Genomic DNA, 21,091 nt, shown 5'->3' with positions numbered 1-21,091 from the left:
CTATAAAATTCTAAAATATATGTTTAATAATACATTTAATATTTTATTTATTAATGATATTTTTTTATTAGTTGGATGGACGAACTATTGGGGCCTTCGACAGAGTTAATATTACTTACAATATCACCCATATCCAAAAGGGTGATATTTTAAGTAATGTTGACCGTTTCGAAGACCCCACTAACTTGTATGGTGACAGATGAATTAAAATGTTGCTGTACTGGCTGTAAAGTTTTACAGCGCCGCCCTGAACGCCACGCAGCCCGGAGTTTCGGAACGAGAAAGAGAAAGAGCTATTTGCAACTGCAGATAGCTCTTTCTCTTTCACTCACTCTGCCGTTTTGGGCTGGATAGTCGGCAGCCTTCGCCTGTTAAACAACATTCATCTGTCGGTTTGTGTAAGATTTCGCGCGCTTGATCTTACATTTGATTAGTTGAATCGCACGATCACAGCTTTATTCGTTTTCGTTACTCTTAATTGGTTGTGTACGAGCCCTCATCTAGTTTTTTAGTTATTTTTAAAAGTGCTAGTTTTTTTTTCAATAATACTTAAATCCACATGTAAGTGGTCGTACGCCAAAAATTGTGCTTATTTTGTCCTGTTATGACATGATAGAACAATTATGGTGACATTTTTTAGACATCTTTTCAGTGCAGCCCCGCCACTAAAAATTATCACGAGCCGCCACTGATAACTAATCATTTTGGTGTAATCGTACTTGAAACTTTTGATCCATATATTTTTCTTCCATAACCGATAATTTCAGTTTCGTCAGTTTTAGTTCGTCTTGTAAACTTTCAACTTCACTATCCAGAAATTTCATTTTTGATTTCAACTTCTTATTTAAGATGGCCAAGTTTTTCTCTTGCAGATTACTTTTTGAGTCCTGTAAATAAAAATTATGTAAAAATATTTACCTTTTCTCATTATTTTGTTTATAAAAATGTTGTTATAAATGTCCAAACAGTATAGTCTTCGTTAGAGTCATTTTTCATTTCCTCTTTCTCAATGTTATCGTCGTTATCTTCTTCTAACGTTTTCCAAAAAGATTCGGCTTTCGACATAGTCGTAGAAATAATAATATTTTTATCATTCAATTTCTGTAATTTTGATGACAATTTTCTTTCGCGATCTAATAGATATTGTGAATAGTCTTCCTAAAAATGTACCAAGCGTGGAATATATTTTAAGAAATTGTTAATTTTTTGTACAAATAACACGTTTTTAATAAGAGAGATACTTATTACCTCTCGTTCGATTTTTTCGTTAAATTTAATTTTTTCCATTTCACATTCCAATTTTTTAATTCTGTGTGCCAAAACATCTAATCCTTTTCTCCACACATTATTTTCCGACGCCTCACTTTTTGAAATTGATGATCTTGATTTATTTTTTAAAGATGCGCTTACATCTTGTTCACTCATCTGAAAATTTTTCATCAGTAAACAAGAGATAACAGCAATTGCACAAATAATGTCAAGATATAAAATATTTGCTTTTATATGTCAAAAAATCATACCATGCAAAAACCTCCAAGGCGTAGAAGTGAAAAATATTCACTATTAAAGCAAATGAATATATTTTAATGAAAACTTTTATTTTATTTTAAATTTAAATAATTTTTTTTTATGCATTTCGTCTAAAAACTATAATGATATTATGGTGTGAAGTACTTATATGTAGTAGTAGAGGTAGTAAATGTTTTTGGTGGTTTCTAATCGTGAATACATTTTTAACAATTTCTACAAAACAGTCACGTCTATAGTGTGCTTGATGATCGATGTTACTTGGTGCATGACAAGCTACGGTTGATCGTCATTTATTCACGATTTGCTTTTCTCGGTGTGAATTGAACTTTGCGGGCCATTGTTTGATTCTATAGCTTCCCATGCGCGCCTTGAGGCCATTTGATTTTTTCTCAATGACGTAACGTGATACATACATTATTTCTATTACAAAAATAAGTTGTTTGGGTAGAATTATGCCCATATACGTTTGGCATTCAAATGCATATTTACTTTGACATGGATTTTAAATATTAATGCGATATTTTATGATACTGAAATCGTTATTGAACAGATGCTAGAATTAATTCACCATGTCCCCACACTCAAGATGGGCAGAAACTATAAATGTTTCCTAAAAACCACAACCGACCTAATTTTAGAGTTTTGGAATAAAACAAAAGTAAGTAAAGAACTATTTTTTTAGAAATTAATTGAATATACAAAAAAATATTTTTAACCGTACGACTTGAAATCAAGTCAATCTCGTATTCACATTATAATACCTATGTATTATATATACTCAGCGTTTTTTTTTTTTGAAAAAAAAGGTGCCGGAACTCACTTATTGTCAAGTTTTTTATTAGAAAAGATTATATTATATAGAATTTTCGTTTGAAACATAAAAAATGCCGAGAACAAGGGGCCGGAACGCCGTTCCACCGTTAAGAGGGCTGTACACCCAAAACCTTAAATTTTTTGCCGTTCCTTTCTTCGATGTATATATTGATTGAATGTGACAATATATATCAATATATATATATATATATATATATATATATATATATATATATATATATATATATATATATATATATATATATATATATATATATATATATATATATATATATATATATATATATATATATATATATTGAGTAAATGCGACAGTTATGCTTCGACCAGATAATACGTATTTTAAATCGACAAAATCGAGGTTTCGTATCCTCCAATTTTCTCCTCCGCAACTGGACCAATTTTTTAGAAAAATTCATCATCGGTATGAGAAAGATATTTTCTATGCAACTGTGTGCGTATTTTTTTTTAAATCGACCGTTAAATAAGCACGATGGACTCTTTTCGTGGGTGTAAAAAAGAGGCGATTTTATAGATGTTTGGCGGCTCCTAGCTCCTACAATAAATAGCTAATCAAACAAATAAAAGCACAGATGAATGCCAATGGTGGATATCCATAGCATATTAAAAAATAATTTCTCTAGTGCCATAATTGAGGAAGGGAGAAGTGTAATACGTTTGTATAGACAAGGCGCTGGTGTCCAGCCCTCTTAATGGGTGAACTGTATCAATGCGAGCTAAATATTGAAAAAAATAATTGCCGCACGACAATTTTCAATTAAAAATCGATTACATAATGAACAATTTTAGTTATTACATTTTAGTATGTCTCAAAAACATTTAAATTCGACTAAAAATTTAATGATTGTGATAATTATTACACTTCCATATGATATTTAAATTTTTGTTTGAATGGATAAATTTTGTAAATATTGAGATGCAATTGATGGATTTTCTATCTATTTTATCTATTACTAAATCTGTGAAAAACATTCAATAATAGGTGTGGTTAGGAAAAATGCACAAAATGGGTTAAAACATAAATTATGGAAGAGGGTGGGGGATAATTTGGAAATAGTTAACCGTTTTATAGGATAGATTTTCAAACGTTTTAGTTTTTAAGAATATCAGTTTAAAAATTTATGCAGTTGCCGGAGTAGGTCAGTAACCGTGGTCTACTCTTTATGATTATTTTACATATTTTTACAATAATAAGGATGTTTCAGTTTTGCGGGAAATTCAAATTTGAATGAACGGCAACTGATAATATTTCAATCCAATCATAGGTAAAAGTGTGTGTAAATGAAAATGTTGTAGGAGAAAAGTCGACATAAATTTTTGTAGTGTATGGGGTGACTTTGTAACCGTGTAAACGGCGCTCCCCGTCCCCAATCATCGTGCGTAATCGTGTAACTGTGTTAGTGGATGTGTGGATATTTGGATGTGTGGAGTGGACGAACTGTGGGATTTATTTAGTCCACAGTCCACGGCGCTTAGTCCCGGTGGTGTCCGCATGCGCTGCTCGGTTGGTCTCATTCGAAGCCCTCACGTGTAGGGCTTCGCCTCGGCGAGGCCCCACGAGGTAATTCAATTTGCACTAATATTATAAAAAAATATGCCCGTGTATACCAAAATAACATTATGTTTCATCGGTCGAGAATTTCGGCATTTCCCGAAAGATTAAAATGATCAACGACCTTGTGTTCGACTGGATCATTGATCCAACAAAACTCACTGAAATGCAATTAAATGTCATCTTGTTACGTACATGTTTATAAAAATACACTCCGCTAGTATTATTATCGAACTAACGAGTGCTAATTTATATATATTGATTTGTTTCGACTAGCGATTCATCCATAACATTCACGTACGTGTGCAGTTGTAAATGAACGTCAATACATTTCGTATATGTAGATATTCGATGATTTTATTCTCAATTAGCAGATATGTATATCCGGTTTTGACCAAGTATACATATATTAAGTCCACGATTCTGAGGTCAACAGATATATGTATGTATGTACATATATTATGAATAGAAAAATTTTGGCTTTCGACCAGGGGCGTAACTAGAAAAATTGGGCCCTGCATGCATATTAGTAGTTTTTTTTTTTATTAAAATTAAATTAATTAATGTTTTTTCCTCACCGTCAAAGTCGCAAATTTTGCAATTACATCTTTCAAAGACAATTTAGAAGTTTCTTCATGTTCAATCGTTAATATTGCTAATTCACTGAGTCTGAGTTGACTCTTCGAATTCCTTTTATAGTCTTTTATTAATTTTTATTTGCTAAAAGTTTGTTCAACACTAGCGACAGTGACCAGCAAAGTGAAAAATAACAAAAAGGCCGTGTATACTTCAGCAAATTCAGTTTCCATAGAATTATATTTTGAAATTAACAAATCCGAAGACTGTTTAATAGACATTGTTGCACTAAGATCACTTCTTAACAAAGTTATAACTTGACTTCCAAGACTTTCATTTTAAAAATGTCTAGTATTTTTATTTAACAAACTGAAAGGCCCGCATGCCTGTGCGGCATAGTAGTTACGTGCCTGCTTTCGATATACGTGTGTACTTATTTTAGACTTTCTGGGATTTGGGTCTTGAATGTTAAGTTGTTCATTTATTATCCTGAAAGTATTTTTGGTACAACCATTACTATACAGTCCACAGATAAATTTGACCTGACCTCATTGAGCTACTATACTATATTCGATACATACTTTTAAAAAAGTTGGCAATCTTTATTTTAAACACGAATGTTTGTCAGATATTTAAATTGTTGACAAACAGGTCTTGTAAAATTCTGTTGCAAGCCTCTTTAAGACCACTTGTGATTATAACGTGTTACTAGCACAGAAAATTATCTCTATTTATTTGTGTTCCAAATTATGACGACTTTATTATTAGCTCTGTTGTACATAATTAGTGTACGATTTATCAGTAATATATTACGTGCATTATAATTGTTATCATTTTTCAGTTTTCGAATTTCCTTCTGTTTTCAGTTGATTCTGATAAATGGCTCACTGTTTTCCAACATGTGGATGCAGCGACTTAGAAGGTATCACCAACTCGGATCTAGATCGCTTCACTGACAGAATTGAAAACGTTTTAAATGATGAAAATGGGCGTAAACTCTTTATGAACTTCATGATAACTTCCAAACTGAACAGCGGAAAAAAGTGCCTTAATCTTTGGGTCGAGTGCGATAAAGTGATAAATTCGCCAGCTGCAGATTCGAATGAAAGTGAAATATATAAGGAATTTCTCTGCGAGGTCGAAAATCTTATAGACGAAGCGGAGAAGATTCAAGATTTAGATTTTGCTATCATGGAAAAATTAACAATTACTCTGGACACCGAAGATAAGAAGGAAATTATCACTATTCTAAAGTTACTAAAAAATGAAATATCTAAAGCAATGAGGAAAGAGTATTCACTTTTTAGGAGGCATTTTGTAAAACGAAAATATTAAGAGATTTAATCTGTTCCTATGATTTTGAAGTCATTTAATGTTATCGTATTTTTATTTTGTGATATGCCTCAATTATTTTTAAACTTATTTAAATTGAATTTACCTACAGTAAATATAAAACTATGTGATAGTTTATTTTAATTTCATTATTGTTAATTTTAATACGAACTGGTATTAATTCCGTCACATTATTTATTTTAGGTTTTAGTTGAATATTACGTATTTATTACCTTTTATTTAACATTATGTTGTGATATTCTATAATAGTTATATACAAATGAGGGCATTTACTTTTTTTATTTTTCAAAAAATCTTTTTATAGTAAAGATTGTTTTTTTACTTGATATGATTTATAGTTGTATAAAATTAAAATATTTGTAGATGGATAAGGTTTAATTTTTAATTCAACTTTTTACATCAAATTCTATAAACGTCTACATCAAATCTTAAAAAAATGTACCTTAATTTCCAATAGTGACATACATATGTATATATATTTTACCAATAATTATTTGTTACCTATTATGTTATGATATTTTAAATAGATATAACTTTTAATAGTATAGCAATCCCAATTTTTAGTTCATATGTATATCTGTATACGTAAAATTTATACTTCTTTTATCTAGCTTTGTTTTACAGAATTAAAGATTTTTTTCACATGTTCAATATTGGAAATTTTTTGTGCCTTGAATTTTATATTGATAAATTTCATACATATTGTGAATTGTCATACAAAACTGATTACAAAGATGTATTTATTGTTTTTGCTATAATAATAATGCAATTTGAAATAAAACCGACATTATAATCGATTATATTATTTACATCTTTATGGCATCCTTAGATATTGCAGTGGTATTTGAAAACCTTAGGGGCATGTATTCAAATTTTGTAAAACTGTTTTATCTTAGTGACTATCATGAACATTGCGTTAAAATTTGATAAGCACTTTCAATGTAGCTTTATCTATGAGTAATAATTAATTTTGATATTTGTCTACACATACATGTATTTATATTATCCAATCAATGAAAAATAATATTTCTCGATAATAAATAAAACGATGAGTTTTAGGTGATAAAAGTTTATTCATATAATACATAATATTTTTAAGTCCATTTCATTCAATCACCTTTCTACATCACATCACACAAAAGAAACACAGTTTTTAGAATTTTAAAGTTAAAATTACTTAATACATATATAATAGTGTTTTTCTTCTTTTTTGTAGAAAAAAAGAGGTGATCTCGTTAAGCTTATATTTTTTCCATCAATACATCATTGGACATGTGTATATTGTACTGATTAATCAATTATCAGTGAAATTTTATTATCGGATTGAACGATTTCTTTAACCTCATCTTCAACTAAGAAAATAGTTGCTGGAACACTTTTCTACCACAACGCATTGCATATGTACATATATATAAGGTTTTAGAATGAACGAATAAACAGAATTCATAACATATCCAATCGTTGATAACTTGAATTTATAGTATCATGATTTAAGTAAATTTATCACTAATGATAGTAATAAATCAGAGTGCATATTTTTGACGCCAGAATGGATTTTTATATGTAAAATCCATTATATTTATTTGTATGCAGTTATTATAATTATTAAACAATCACCTTCCATTTTTTTAAAGAAAATGGCACCACAATATACTCACAAACATATTAAAATGGGTATTTTTATAAATAAAAATTATTTAAATTCACACAATTATAATCTGTATCTCCAAACCTATTAATGAACCGTCAATCGAAAAAAAGATTAAATTATTAAAATTTATCCACATATTATATAAAGTTGTAACAAAATATAATTTGGTATAAAATGGTGCCTCAGTACCAGTTTTTTCACTAAAAAGTGTACTAATATACAACTTTTACTTTTGTGTTCAAAGCAAAGTGAGCACACCTGTATAAGCATATTATGTATTTATTCGATTTAATATAACTTTGTTGGCATCCAAACAACTAATTTACGTCTTCTTCCACGAGTAATATATTTCTAGTGGTTTATTTACCTGAAATAAATAAAATAAGTTACCAGCATATTCATGTACAAAATTAAAATGTTACACTTCTTGTTCAATTAGTATTTTATTTACTAGACAGTTTAAGTTTAGACATGTATATCCCAAAAAGCATGGAGAAACCAAAGTTCCAATGAAATCCTTCCATATTAATGAATTTTTAGGATTAGGGAACAGTTATGAGAAAGATCAAGTCTCACACTATACCACATAATATAAATTATTAATACATACCTTCCAAAATTTATCGTTGATTTGTCTCAATGTTTGATTTCCTGAAAGTGCTACAAGTTGACCTGGTTGTGGAGCAACGTATATGCAAAAATTTAAAAGCTTGTCCGTATCTGGAAGATCGGTGTCTAGGTCTAGTGTCAACCTCATAGCTAAATATTTACTCAAATGATCCACTGCAAACAAAATAGTATAAAATTATAAAAATAATAGATATATACATATGTACATATCAGATAGATAAATTTAGCATAAGAAAAGGAGTTAGGCAAGTAGACACCATCTCTCCTCAGTTATTCAATGTGGTGTTTGAGGGCGTATTCAGAAACTTGGAATGGGACACAGCAGGAATAAGCATCAATGGTCGCTTCTTGAGTAATCTTCGGTTTGCAGACGATATAGTTTTAACAATTTGCGATCCAGCTGACTTACTTAACAGACTAACACAACTGTACAGTGAAAGTGGGGAAGTAGGATAAAAAAATTAACGTAGACCAAACTAATGTTCAATAGTTATTGCATGCCTGTTAGCGTTTCATTAGATGATAAAATAGTAGAAGTAGTCAGTAATCATTTATATTTAGGATAAATAATAAGACACGTCTGGTAGCAAAGAAGAAGAAATAAAGAGACGTGTGAAATTAGAATGGAGTGCATTTGGTCGAATGAGAGTTGTTTTTAAATCAAAAATACCATTTTGCGTGAAGAAAAAGATCTTTGATCAATGTATTTTGCCAGTGATGACATGTGGATGTGAAACTTGGGACATTCAACGCCTAGATGCTACATAAAGTCCAATGCACTCAAAGAAGTATGGAACGCTGTATGCTTGGTATAACTAGAAAATACAGGAAGCGGAATATGTGGGAGAGAAGTATGACAAGGGTATTAGATATAGTGGATAGAGTGAAGAGATTGAAATGGCAATGGGTGGGCCACGTGGCTAGATGAATGGACAAAATAAGTACTAGAATGGTACCCGAGAGAATGTAAAAGGGTAAAAAGGAAGAAAGATGGGTAGACGGAATTAGGCGACGAGTGGAAGCGTGTTGGAGAGGCTTTCATTCAGCAGTGGATGGTGAATGGCTGTAGATGATGATAGTATATAAAAAAAGAATCAATATTATTGAAAATTAAACCTGTAGCATTAGCTGTAGTCTTAATATATCGAATTGAGTTTTCTTTCAATGCTTTGATAAGTTGATTATCTCCTGTCATTTCAGTGGGATGTGGTTTAAAAACTAATTCTATTTCATTAGACATCAATGTATCAGAACCACCTTCTCCATCCGTATCCATCGAATCTCCACCTTCAGTTCTGAAAACATCTTAAGTTAGTAAAAATTAATAATAGACAACATACATGAGTCATAAAAGAAATAGAACCTTCCATCGGCCTCGCTAGATTCACTCTCTTCACTTCTTTCCGATGTGAGGACTGATTTTGCTCGTTTTGTGATGCTCGTATTTTTCGACGCTGAACTAACATTCGATGGTACAGGAGACGGAGTACTCCTCACCGACGGGGGGTTCGAAGTCGATTGACTATTGTTAGTGGCGAGGTTCGACGAAACGTCCTTATTGGGAGTGATTGATGGAGTCGACGATTGATTGTTGTCAGCGTTCGGTCCGGTAGAATCGTCCTGGTTTTTTCGGGAGCGTTGTGGTCGGTTTTGAGATTGCAATTTGATACCCTCGGTGATCGAGTTGACCAGAGCAGCCTGTGAGTGAGATTTGTTGAGTTTGGCGAGCACACGCTCCTGGTGGGCTTCGTACTCGTCTCGGCTGGGGTATATCTTGGATATGAGCAAGTCAAAGTTAGGGTCCGGTCTGAGAGAGCGTTTTGAAACCAACTTCTTTCGACACGTGGGACACTCCTTGTTGCCGGATCGCAGAGCCGTGATGATGCAGTCGGAGCAGAACCGATGTAGACACTCTTTGGTGGTCATGGTCTTCTTGAGCATGTCCAGGCAGATGGGACACATGAGCTCGCTGTGCAGACTGCGAGGCGAGACGGCTATTTCGGTGGCATCGGTGACCGCGTCTTGGGGCGTGCGGTGGAGCTCGTACAGGGACAACTCCCACGATTTGTTCGACACCTGTTCGGTGGAAGCCATGTTTCGGCTTCTGCTTCCGCTTCTTCTACTTCCTCGCTCGACCAACACGACTTGTGCAATCTTGGAATATTTCAGACGGCGGTGACCGTCTGTTGGAAGCCGAGGCTCCCGGAGCCGCAATCGCGATCACAGCTGTCACAACACGCGCACATTATCACTGCTGCCACCTCTACCACACTTCTTACCATTGAAAATTATTATGTATCTTATTTCTGGAACGAATAGAGGCAAATCTTGAGTACCTCGAAGGTCGAATTAAGACAAAATTTTATCCGTGAGACGCATCTAAATAAATAAATATATTAGAGTTTACCATTGCACACATTTCTTAAGAATAAAGGTCTGTTCATACCTATTCAGCACGACCCGTATCCTGCAGGTGTCATGCAAGTGCGGATAGTATTCTTTGTTACATTATATGGACGTGTAGGAATCTCGTCATCGCCATCGAAACATCTAGTGCGACGGAGAATACATTTCTCACGCTCAACCATTGACATCATCTCAAGTCGAAGAGCACCTGCATCCATTAAACTAAATCGAGTGGAACGACGCCAAACATTCGAGCATATTCCACCCCAACAAACCAAGCAGGACGACACGAAGAACACCTGCATCCATTAAACTAAATCGAGTGGAACGACGTCAAACATTCGAGAAACGTCCACCCTAAACAACAAACCACATTCCTCGCATAACTTGCACATGTAAACACCACGTGCACTTCTCGGAATCAATCGCCAAACACAGGTCACGTGGATCCCCAAAAACAATATAAAAGGAGGTCCACCCCAAACAACTTCAGTCGACCCACAGCAACAAGAGTCGACACACAGCAGCAGACCAGTCGACCCACAGCAACAAAAGTCGACCCACAGCAGCGGACCAGTCTACATCCAGCATCTGAACAGCTACCACTACACTGCCCTACAATGGAAGAACGCTTGCAACTTAGCCGAATGCCGAGCCAGCAACACACTGCCATATCCAGAGACCTTCTGAACATAGCCGAATGCCGAGCCAACAACACGCTGCCATATCCAGAGATATCTGAACATAGCCGGATCCAGAGCAATGACACATTACAGATCCAGCGGCCATCACGACACCAAGTCAACAGCCAATAGCCGCTTCGAGAAAACTTCCTCAAATATTCTAATACACTTTTACAATATTTAGGCAAACAATAAAACAACTTAAAACAAGCACAACAGTGTTTCGTTAGGCTGGGATACGGTCAACACTACCTACCCCGCCTGCAGACGTATTCATACTCCATTCGCGCATGCGCATTTACGCATTCATGCGCGTCCATATATAATGTACCAAATAATACTATCCGCACTTGCATGACACCTGCAGGATACGGGTCTTGCTGGATAGGTATGAGCAGACCTTAAAAAGTCATATTAAAATTAAAGCTCATGTAATCGCACTATATGGAGCGGAAACTTAGACGTTTAAGAATAAAGATACCCTGGATGCTTTTGAAATGTGGTGTGGAAAGCAAATGCTTCGCATTCTGTAGAAAACAAAGCGGACAAACATTTTTATCCCCCAGGAGTGTAAAACATCAGAAAGACTCTCCAAAAGCAGTGTACCGAAGAAGTTTGTCAAAAGTAGCGATGAGAGTCTTAAGAACCTGATAGTAAATGGATCACTGGAAAGGGCGCTTGCAAAAGGAAAAATAAACATTTTTATTGAAACAGTTATGGAGGATGAACGAATGAGACGACTGGCATGTTAATGCACGTGTTTATTATATGACAGCTGAAGACAGAGTGAGTAGTAGCTCTCCGAACCCAGCCGAGTTGGTTCCCACTCGCAGGAAGGCAACCAAACTCGACCATGTCGTATAAGCGAGCCGCCACATCACTCCCCCCCCAGCATCAGCGATACCAAAATTACAAAGAAACAAATTTTACAAAAGAAAAAAAATTATTGTTACACAAAGAGAAAAAATTATTACGTGGGGAGAAAAAAAAAAGTTGACGTGGGTCATCCGCTGTGTACATAGGTGTACCGCCCTGAATGGTCGGTAGATTCGAGGGCGGTGACGTCGCGAGCAGGACGGTGGGTGGTCCGATGGTCGCGCGATGCGATGCTGCGGCGGCGCCGCTCTTCCGAGGCTGATGTCGGTTGGTGGGGCGGCGGGGGCGGCAGGGGCATCGATGTGGTTGATGATACTCCGAGCTGGACTGTGAGTCGTTGTGGCTCGTGGAGGTGTTGTAGCGCTACCGCCCGTCTCGGCGTGACGACGCTCGTGGGGACGGACGGGGCCTTGATGATGATGATGATGATGATGGTGCTGAGGTGGTGTGTGATGAATCTTGTGGTGCTGGATGACCGTTCTATGTGTAGTGGATCGCGCATGACTCCACATCCAGCTGTCAAGATCGTCGTCTCATTCGCTCCCCCATTTTTTAAAAGCACCTGTCGTCGACGTTGTGGCTGGACGTCGGTAGGTAGGTAGGTAGGTAGGTAGCCGTGTCTGCTCGTTTATTGTCACCCGCGGGCCGCGACGCGTGTTGATGGCGATGGGGGCGCGGCGGGTAGCTTCTCCCGCCTGACTCGGCGAGGCAGGGATGAGCGGCATGGGATGAGCGGCATGTTGAAATTGATCGAGGCTGCGTGGCTCGATGTCGGGGGTCACCAGTATGGAGGATGAACGAATGAGACGACTGGCATGTTAATGCACGTGTTTATTATATGACAGCTGAAGACAGAGTGAGTAGTAGCTCTCCGAACCCAGCCGAGTTGGTTCCCACTCGCAGGAAGGCAACCAAACTCGACCATGTCGTATAAGCGAGCCGCCACACAGTTTACTAGATACAACAATTGTCTATTTCTCTTTTATGAAAGGTTTACGGTAGTTCAGCTTCGTTTATTTAAAGATCTGACCGCACTATGCGTCAAACGAACGATCCGACACTTCACAACAGTGTGCGTCAATATTAGGTAAACCGCACTTGAACGACAGTGATGCGACACTACGCAGTAAATTATGTCAATTATTCGTTCGGTACGTCGGAGCAAGATGGACGAAACGGACGCTATCATAGTATCTTTGATATGCGAGGAAGAAGAACAATCGAGAAAAACCAAAAAATTATAGCTACATGCTCTTTCAAAGTCACGATATGAAGAAGGAGAATAATTGTCGCAAGGCAACCCCCCCTCAATGACACTTGCGCCACGTCGCGAACGACACCTCGCTTCAAAGTTGGTTGGAAAGTCAACTTTAACGAACGGTGTCGTTCTACGTCATGCGACTGTCGCGCAGTGCGTTTTGTCTCATACAATCAATATTTGGTCACGTACTGTTGTGAAGTGTCGGATCGTTCGGTCGTCGCATAGTCCGGTCAGACCTTAAGAGATGATATAAGAAAATACATTACCATGGAGTGAGTTTTCATGTTCATGGGTTTCGAAAATTCACTTTATATCAAGTGTACACATATATGCACCGGGCCAATAGTGTTTATATAAAAAGGATGTATAAAGCGATTTGTAAAGAAACATGAGTTGAATATTATTAAAAAACAAATAAGATACGAGAACAATAATTTTATTTTCGAATTTATAAAGACAGATGGCCGTAATTATAGTGTACTAAGACGTATTTTCATGGTTTGTTGAATGTTGATATGTTGAGAGTAGAGCGCTGCTGTCAAGATCGTCATTTCGATCCTCGCTAAGAATGGGAGACGTCGCTAATTTAGAGGGTGAAAGTAGTACTGGGGGTGGAGTTCAATTCCGAAAAGGAGTCAGAGGAAAGATGGGGGCTCGGAGAAGGCGAGCTGACACCTCTCCATCAGGTATATTTAAAGAAACTTTCAAATGGTCTACGTGCGTACATGCATTGTAGCATATATAAACATAACCTTAAATCTTCTCCAATTGTTTTAGGTAGTGATGACAGCAACAAGGATAAGCCTGCTGTCAATTTCCCAGTGAAAAAACAACGGAAAATGAATCCTAATATACAATCCACTAATAACCCCAACAAGAGTAAACGCAATGACGTCCATGCCAATTCTAGTGATGACGAAACGAGTGCGGTAAATATGTTTTTTGAGTAAATGACTTTACGAAGATAATAAATATACGTCCAGTTTTCCAACAAATTTTCCGTGTCATCCGATAAGTTTTAATTGACGAATGGAAAAATAATCACAAAAATAAACATACATACGTTACAATGTAACAGGCGTTTGTTTTATAATACCACTTAACTTAATTTGCTATTTATTTTGTCCATCTTTGAGTTAACTTATACTATCCGGCATCTTTTCAGGGACCTACATATTTATTTATTTTATTTATTTATTTATTTATTTAATAGTTTTGGACCATTGTGGCATCACAGGAAGAACCTAATGCGCCACAATGGCCCACATTTGAAAAATATATAAAAACATGATATAAAAACAAGTAAACTGTAAATAAAGGAAAAAAGCAAAAGCAGAAAACATGGTAAAATAAAATAATAAAAAAAAAGTAACAAAAGGAAAATAATACATCATTCAGAGAAAAAAATAACAAAAGTGTTAAAAACAAAAATAAAATCCATAAATCCCATTCTTTGTTTACACTGAACCAAATTGAAAATGTACAAAGGAGAAAGAAAAAATAAAATAAAATAAAACAAAATATGAATAAAAAATAAAATCACAGCGAGGCCCAAATGGAAGAGGGTAGATTAAGATTCCACTCATACATCACATTCAAATTAAGAAAGTAATGATGAGCGCAGGTTACCAGATAAATATGTTAAAATAATATCCGATAATCTACGCTCCCCAAGATAGATACATATGTACTGTTCAATCGTTTTAAAACTGAAAAAATTGCAACAACATACGGGATTACATTTATGTAGATTGAATAGTCAGATGTCAAATGTGATGAAATTAAACTTTTGATTAAGGTTTACACATTTCTTTTTAAAATCAAAGTATATATTTCTGAAAATAAGCGAATATAGCTCGAGTTTATTCTTTTAATACGTATAATAATGAATCTGTATTAAATATGTATGTAGTTTTTAAATTTATGTACAATATATAGGTACAAAGGTATAATATTTTTTATCTTTTGAAATAGGTGCGAGTAAGTTACAAATCTAAAGGCAGTGAATTGTCTCATGGAGATCAAAATGCGACGGCAACTTACGAGTTTGATACTGAGAGAGACCATGATGCACAAGCTATATTTGAACGTGCGATGGCTGTGAATGAAGAATTAGAAGGGCAAGCGGATGATAAGGTATGCTTATTATTAAAGGGCGGATAACCAAGGTGCCGTTCATTGTTCATATGTTGTAAATGTATTTTAAAGATTTGCCGAACCTTTTTTACAAAGTCCGTACTCTACTTATTATACAGTTTCTTAAGTATTTATATACATACATACATCGTAATATAAAATTATGAGTGATCATTTTTATAAATTTTGTAGGTTTATCGCGGTATTAACAACTACGCCATGTATTATAAAAAAAAGGATACGGCTGCAGGTAATGCAAGCTCAGGACTAGTTAGAAAAGGACCTATTAGAGCACCTGCTAATTTACGTGCTACTGTTAGGTACGTACATACATATAAATTTTTAATTTTTAACATCTTTATGCATTGTCTTATGTTTCTGCTGTATTTTTATTATAGGTGGGATTACCAGCCAGATATTTGTAAGGATTACAAAGAAACCGGTTTTTGTGGTTTTGGAGGTATTTAACATTTTATAATAATTAGTATTGTGCTGAATTAAATTTTTTCATAGTATTCATTTATTGTTATTTTTTTTTGAAATTTTAGACAGTTGTAAATTTTTACACGATCGTGGAGACTATAAACATGGTTGGCAATTGGAAAGGCAAGAGACAGCACCTGCCAATAACTCGGATGATGATGGACGTTATGAAGTTCACAGTGACGAAGAGCATCTGCCTTTTAAATGTTTTATTTGTAGGAAAAGTTTCAAAGATCCCATTGTAACTAAGTATGTTTTATCTTCATATATTTTACATTACTTATTGTTCATCCAGTGTAGGATGACACTCAGGTAAATCGCATATGCTGTCCTTTTCCCTCCATTTCGACCAATGGCATTTCGCGCGGACAGTGTTCTACTGTCTGCACGAAATGCTATTGGTCGAGAGGTGGTGAGGGAGATAGCATGTATGTTTTTCCTAAGTCTCTTCCTAGAGCGGATTAAGTATAACTATATATTCCTATATATTAGTATTATAATACCCATGTGTTTGTTTTTCAGGTGCAAACATTACTTTTGTGAAAATTGTGCACTTAGTAATTATAAAAAGTCTGCGAGATGCTACATCTGCAATACGCAAACGATGGGCGTTTTCAATCCTGCTAAGGAATTAATAAATAGAATTAATCTAGAAAATAAGAGTGAGTCAAGTTGTGACGACGATAGTGATTAAATAGAATTATACAAAATACAAATGTATCATATTTGAGTAGTAAGATAATATATTATTTGAATTGAATTTAGCAATAAATGTTCTCATAAGCTAATTATCGATTGTTTTTCTGTCTTTCCACATTTTATATAGAATTCCATTGTATTATTCCCAGTTGCCTCGATTAACTGTAAAATCTTCCCAACAGTAAAGCGTCGAAAAATACATATTTCATTAGATGCAACTGCAGTCATGCGCCAAGTGGTGCTTTGTCAGGACGCAACATGTTCGCATGCTAGGATGTGTGCGACAGTTAGCTTATTTGGTCACCATTAACAACGAACGGCGCATTCACAATGGTCGACGGGAACAAGAGCGCTACGAAACTAACAAGCCTGTCAATAAACTGCCCGATCCGTGTACTGAAAAGGCAAAAACTCGCTGTTGAATTATGCACCGATCTTCTCCTGGGATTGCGGTAGCGTCCAAAGAGCAAGAATCTAAAAATAAAAAAAAAATCAGAGAATAATGTAATAGTAGTATATTGATAATTTATTGTTTATTACATGAACTCAAAATTAAATTCCACTTATAAATCTTCAGGTGTAACAAATCAACATATGTATTTGGTCAGTTCAATTTATTTTTAATACTTGAATTCAATCATTAATAGTGATGAGTGGTCTGATTATAGCACTAAAACTAAAAAATTAGAAGCAACGTCAGTGCAGATGGGTTAACCCTTTGAATGCTAACCAACGCCGATCGGCGTTTTGCCAACAAGTCCATGAGCCTGAAATACGCCGATAGATGATGTTTTCTGAATATGTAAAAAATAAACAAGAATACTATTCGCTAAGCCTTTCTAGGTAGCATTGAAAAAAATGCATTGAACATGGGTGGTGTAATCCGTGTCAAAAGACTGGTTTACTCCAGAATTTCTGAATTTATAAATAAAGCATAATTTCTCGATGGAAATCCCTAACTGCTGAGTATTTTAGATCGTGGCTTGGCATTTAGATTGTGAGAATTACATTTTAACAACAATGAAGAAGATGGAACTAGTTTTGGAAAAATACATTCATTAATAGACTTTTGCTTATTTTATATTGTTGTAAGATATATTAGAGAGTCTAAACACACCTTTACAAAACTCTTGTTGTGATCTAGGGTTTGTTTGGATTAGCTACAATTTTTATAACTGCTTTCTATTGGATTTCTAAATAATTCTGGTTGGAAATGTTGGCGGAATTTTCAGCGTGGCGGGCTTTCAACAGAAAAGACGTCAGCACTCAAAGGGTTAAGACATACATATATGTATGTATTACTTACATAGAAAATACAATCCGTTATAATCGCCTGTGACTATTTTATCGATGTTCTTTCTGTACTATAGAAACATTCCTTCAAAGAGACTTTAAATATAAAATTTGTTACTGAAATCATCATCAATAGAAGTGGTTATGTTTACAAAAGTATTCCGTGGTGTGAAATGCATTCTTAAACTCAATATGTAAGCAAAATTATGATTATTGGATAAATTTGAACTGAAACGAGGTTTTCATCATTGGAACATTGGAAGTCAACTTATGTAAAGCAGTTCAACTTTTTTGGCACTACCTCAATATGTGTATACTGATTTAAAGTAAGATTTTTTCTTAAATTCTACAGATACGGGAAACTCAACAGACCATTCAGATTCACAATAGTCTCTTGAATCAATTTGTATGAATAATACAGTCATAAATATGATAAGTATGAATTATCTGTTACTCCCAAGGTTTTAATTCTCACTATGGTTCCAAGACTTCTGAATTACAGTTACTTTATAAACGTTTTGGAGCACTTTTGTTCCGTTTCATTTATTTTATTTTCACGTATGTATGTATACTATCATTTAAATGTGGAGCTTTGAGTTTTCACTATCATTTCGTGTACACACAATAGATTTAAATAGCTAGTGGAAATTTGATTTGACAAAATCAGGTCGTTGACCTTCTAAGGCGGTAGTACTGTCGTCGTATAAAAATGTTAGGATCATTTCCTCAATCGCACTGGTTCATCATTTGCAGTTTATGTAATTCCTTATTGGGTGCGGGCTCGTGTTACTGTTACTTGCCGTCAGGAAAGAGCCGACTTGCCGTCACCATATTTATATGATCATCTCGACGACAAATATGGGGTGCATTCGATTGATGAGAACTGCAAAGCCTTCATCGTCAGGACGAGTAGTGGATGTCGGCCACGATTAAATATCGCAGTATCAATGTGTTAAAGTTAAGACTCCTCGTATATCACGGAACGTGTCACCGGATATTCCCTATCAATCAGTTTTCTTATATCAATAAATAATCCTTGACTCATCTACTTGATTTTCGAACGAGTTTCTTAGAAATTCAACATTAGATGTCCTTCCATAAACTCCAATCATAAACTGCGAACTATAGTCCCGAGCGAGTTGTGAGTTAAATGATGTCATAAATAAATTTAAATACAATTTTTATTTTAAAATATAGTTGATCGTATTATGTATATTATGCACACTTATTCATGTTCATACATATTGCGCAAGTGAAAAACCCACAATTTGAGTATATTGAGTTATTAATGTAGTTTTGTTCCTGTTTTCATATTACATCATAGCACATTGATAACTTTTCAAAATAGCACCTTGTTTTTTTGACAATACAACGTATTTTTTTAACAATACACACATGTGGATGCGGTGCATCCGCTCTAAAATCGTCAGACAAATTGAACGACAGATTAACGGACGGCTGCTTTAAATGCAATTCTCGTCTTCTCGAATGATAGATTGCACATCAGATGACGAGTAACCTTTCGATGTGCACAGATGCAATTATTAAAATTGAGTTGGATCTTTCAGACGAGTTTAATAAGGCAAGATTCGATAAGTTCCGAATCTTGCCTTATTAAACTCGCCTGAAAGATCCAACTCAATTTTAATAATTACCATTTTAATAATTGCATCTGTGCACATCGAAAGGTTACTCGTCATCTGATGTGCAATCTATCATTCGAGAAAACGAGAATTACGTTTAAAGCTGCCATTCTGTTAATCTGTCGTTCGTTTGTCTAACTTTAATTTTAATTCACATACATTTGTACATACTTATCAATTTCTTTACAAAGTTATCCATTGAAATTTAACTGATTTTTTGCAATCTTTAAAACACCGCCCTGAACAATCAGAACTTGCGGAGTTATCACATTTGCACTCTAACGATGCAGTGTTTTTTTTTTAATCAATTACTCGCCATATTTCCGTATCGTGTACTATTTTTTTTGCCTCGGCTTGTAAACCGCCACAACGGAAATTCTACGTGAACAGTTAAGTGTGTTTATTTGCTATGACACTCGTATGTCTCCATTTGAAGCTTTCAGTGCATGCAAAAAGTCTCGGAAGTTTCGGTGTATGAAAGTCAGATATAATAAGGCAAGGTAAGAAGAGGTAAGTAAAAAAAAAAAATGAAATTGATTTAAAATCGTGAGAGCGTGAGTCCGTCCAATGAGTTCAGAAAAAAGATGCAAATTAATATTGAATAGCATTTCGTATGATGGCTAATGATCATGATCGTAGGTTGACGTGCTCGGAATCAGTCGATTCTTGTTCTACATATGTAATATCTCGAGGAGGCATTATATGTACATATAGATAGCTTGCAGATTAGACACGTTTAAAGACCAGATCTGAATATTAGCATGCAGGTAAACGTGCTTAATTAGTGGTTCAGTAGATAAACAATGTTTTTTTTCTATTTCTTTGTGTAGATTTTATGAAGTTCATCGATGAAAAAAGTTTTCCATGTTATTATCTGAATTCAAATATCGTTAAAACAGCATTTTTTCATTGATTTATCTGGCAAATAATGATCTTCTTGTTTATGAAGTTGATGACTTTTATTACAACTGGCGTTACATTGGAAAATGTTTTTAAACCTTGCTTCGCACATAGAACTTGCTGATGTATTATATATGTATGTATGTAGGTGCAATGAAATTAAATCAGAGAATGTCTAATAGTTTGCTTAAGCTGCTGAATAAAACCAATATTTTTCCCACCATATTGGGACCACCGTCTGTTGTTATAGAAACAAATTTTCTGTAAGTTGATAGCCATTTCTCTAAATGTATTATTAAATTATTTAAAAATGTCAAGGCCGGTATTTTTTTTTTCACGTGTCAACACGTGGGTCATTATTCAAAAAGACTTCTTGGGTTAGTATCTGACCCACGGGTTATAGGTTCGCCATCACTGGTATAGGCGTTCCATTGAATATAAAACACTTAATTTACTCATCTCCTCAAGCATTTATGGAATATTTACTAAGAATATTCTGATTTGTGTCTATCAAACATCATTCTGAACTAATATTTTTTGTTAAACTTTTTTATTATCATTATT

The 21,091-nt window shown here is 34.8% G+C and overlaps 3 protein-coding genes across 3 annotated transcripts; 2 read left to right on the top strand and 1 right to left on the bottom strand.

The window, feature by feature from the left end:
• The first annotated feature begins 3,704 nt into the window (after window positions 1–3,704).
• Window positions 3,705–7,618, top strand: LOC143910253 (uncharacterized). Its single transcript, XM_077428643.1, has 2 exons — window positions 3,705–3,946; window positions 5,380–7,618. Exon 2 carries the CDS (start codon window positions 5,393–5,395, stop codon window positions 5,846–5,848), a length of 456 nt encoding a protein of 151 aa, XP_077284769.1. The 5' UTR covers window positions 3,705–3,946; window positions 5,380–5,392; the 3' UTR covers window positions 5,849–7,618.
• On the bottom strand, window positions 6,924–10,420 carry Sce (E3 ubiquitin-protein ligase Sce). The gene is made up of 4 exons (XM_077428641.1): window positions 9,511–10,420; window positions 9,264–9,442; window positions 8,128–8,300; window positions 6,924–7,884 (listed from the first exon to the last, which is right to left on the bottom strand). Exons 1-4 carry the CDS (start codon window positions 10,239–10,241, stop codon window positions 7,840–7,842), a joined length of 1,128 nt encoding a protein of 375 aa, XP_077284767.1. The 5' UTR covers window positions 10,242–10,420; the 3' UTR covers window positions 6,924–7,839.
• Window positions 10,421–13,560: 3,140 nt separating this feature from the next.
• On the top strand, window positions 13,561–16,782 carry mdlc (RING finger protein mdlc). The gene is made up of 7 exons (XM_077428949.1): window positions 13,561–14,059; window positions 14,151–14,302; window positions 15,348–15,509; window positions 15,702–15,829; window positions 15,908–15,969; window positions 16,058–16,241; window positions 16,515–16,782. Exons 1-7 carry the CDS (start codon window positions 13,942–13,944, stop codon window positions 16,684–16,686), a joined length of 978 nt encoding a protein of 325 aa, XP_077285075.1. The 5' UTR covers window positions 13,561–13,941; the 3' UTR covers window positions 16,687–16,782.
• The last annotated feature ends 4,309 nt before the right edge of the window (window positions 16,783–21,091 follow it).

Source organism: Arctopsyche grandis, chromosome 4, assembly GCF_051622035.1.
Source record: "Arctopsyche grandis isolate Sample6627 chromosome 4, ASM5162203v2, whole genome shotgun sequence".
Lineage (NCBI taxonomy): Eukaryota > Metazoa > Arthropoda > Insecta > Trichoptera > Hydropsychidae > Arctopsyche > Arctopsyche grandis.
Note: the sequence above shows the minus strand (reverse complement) of the source record. Positions and strands in the feature narration are given on the sequence as shown.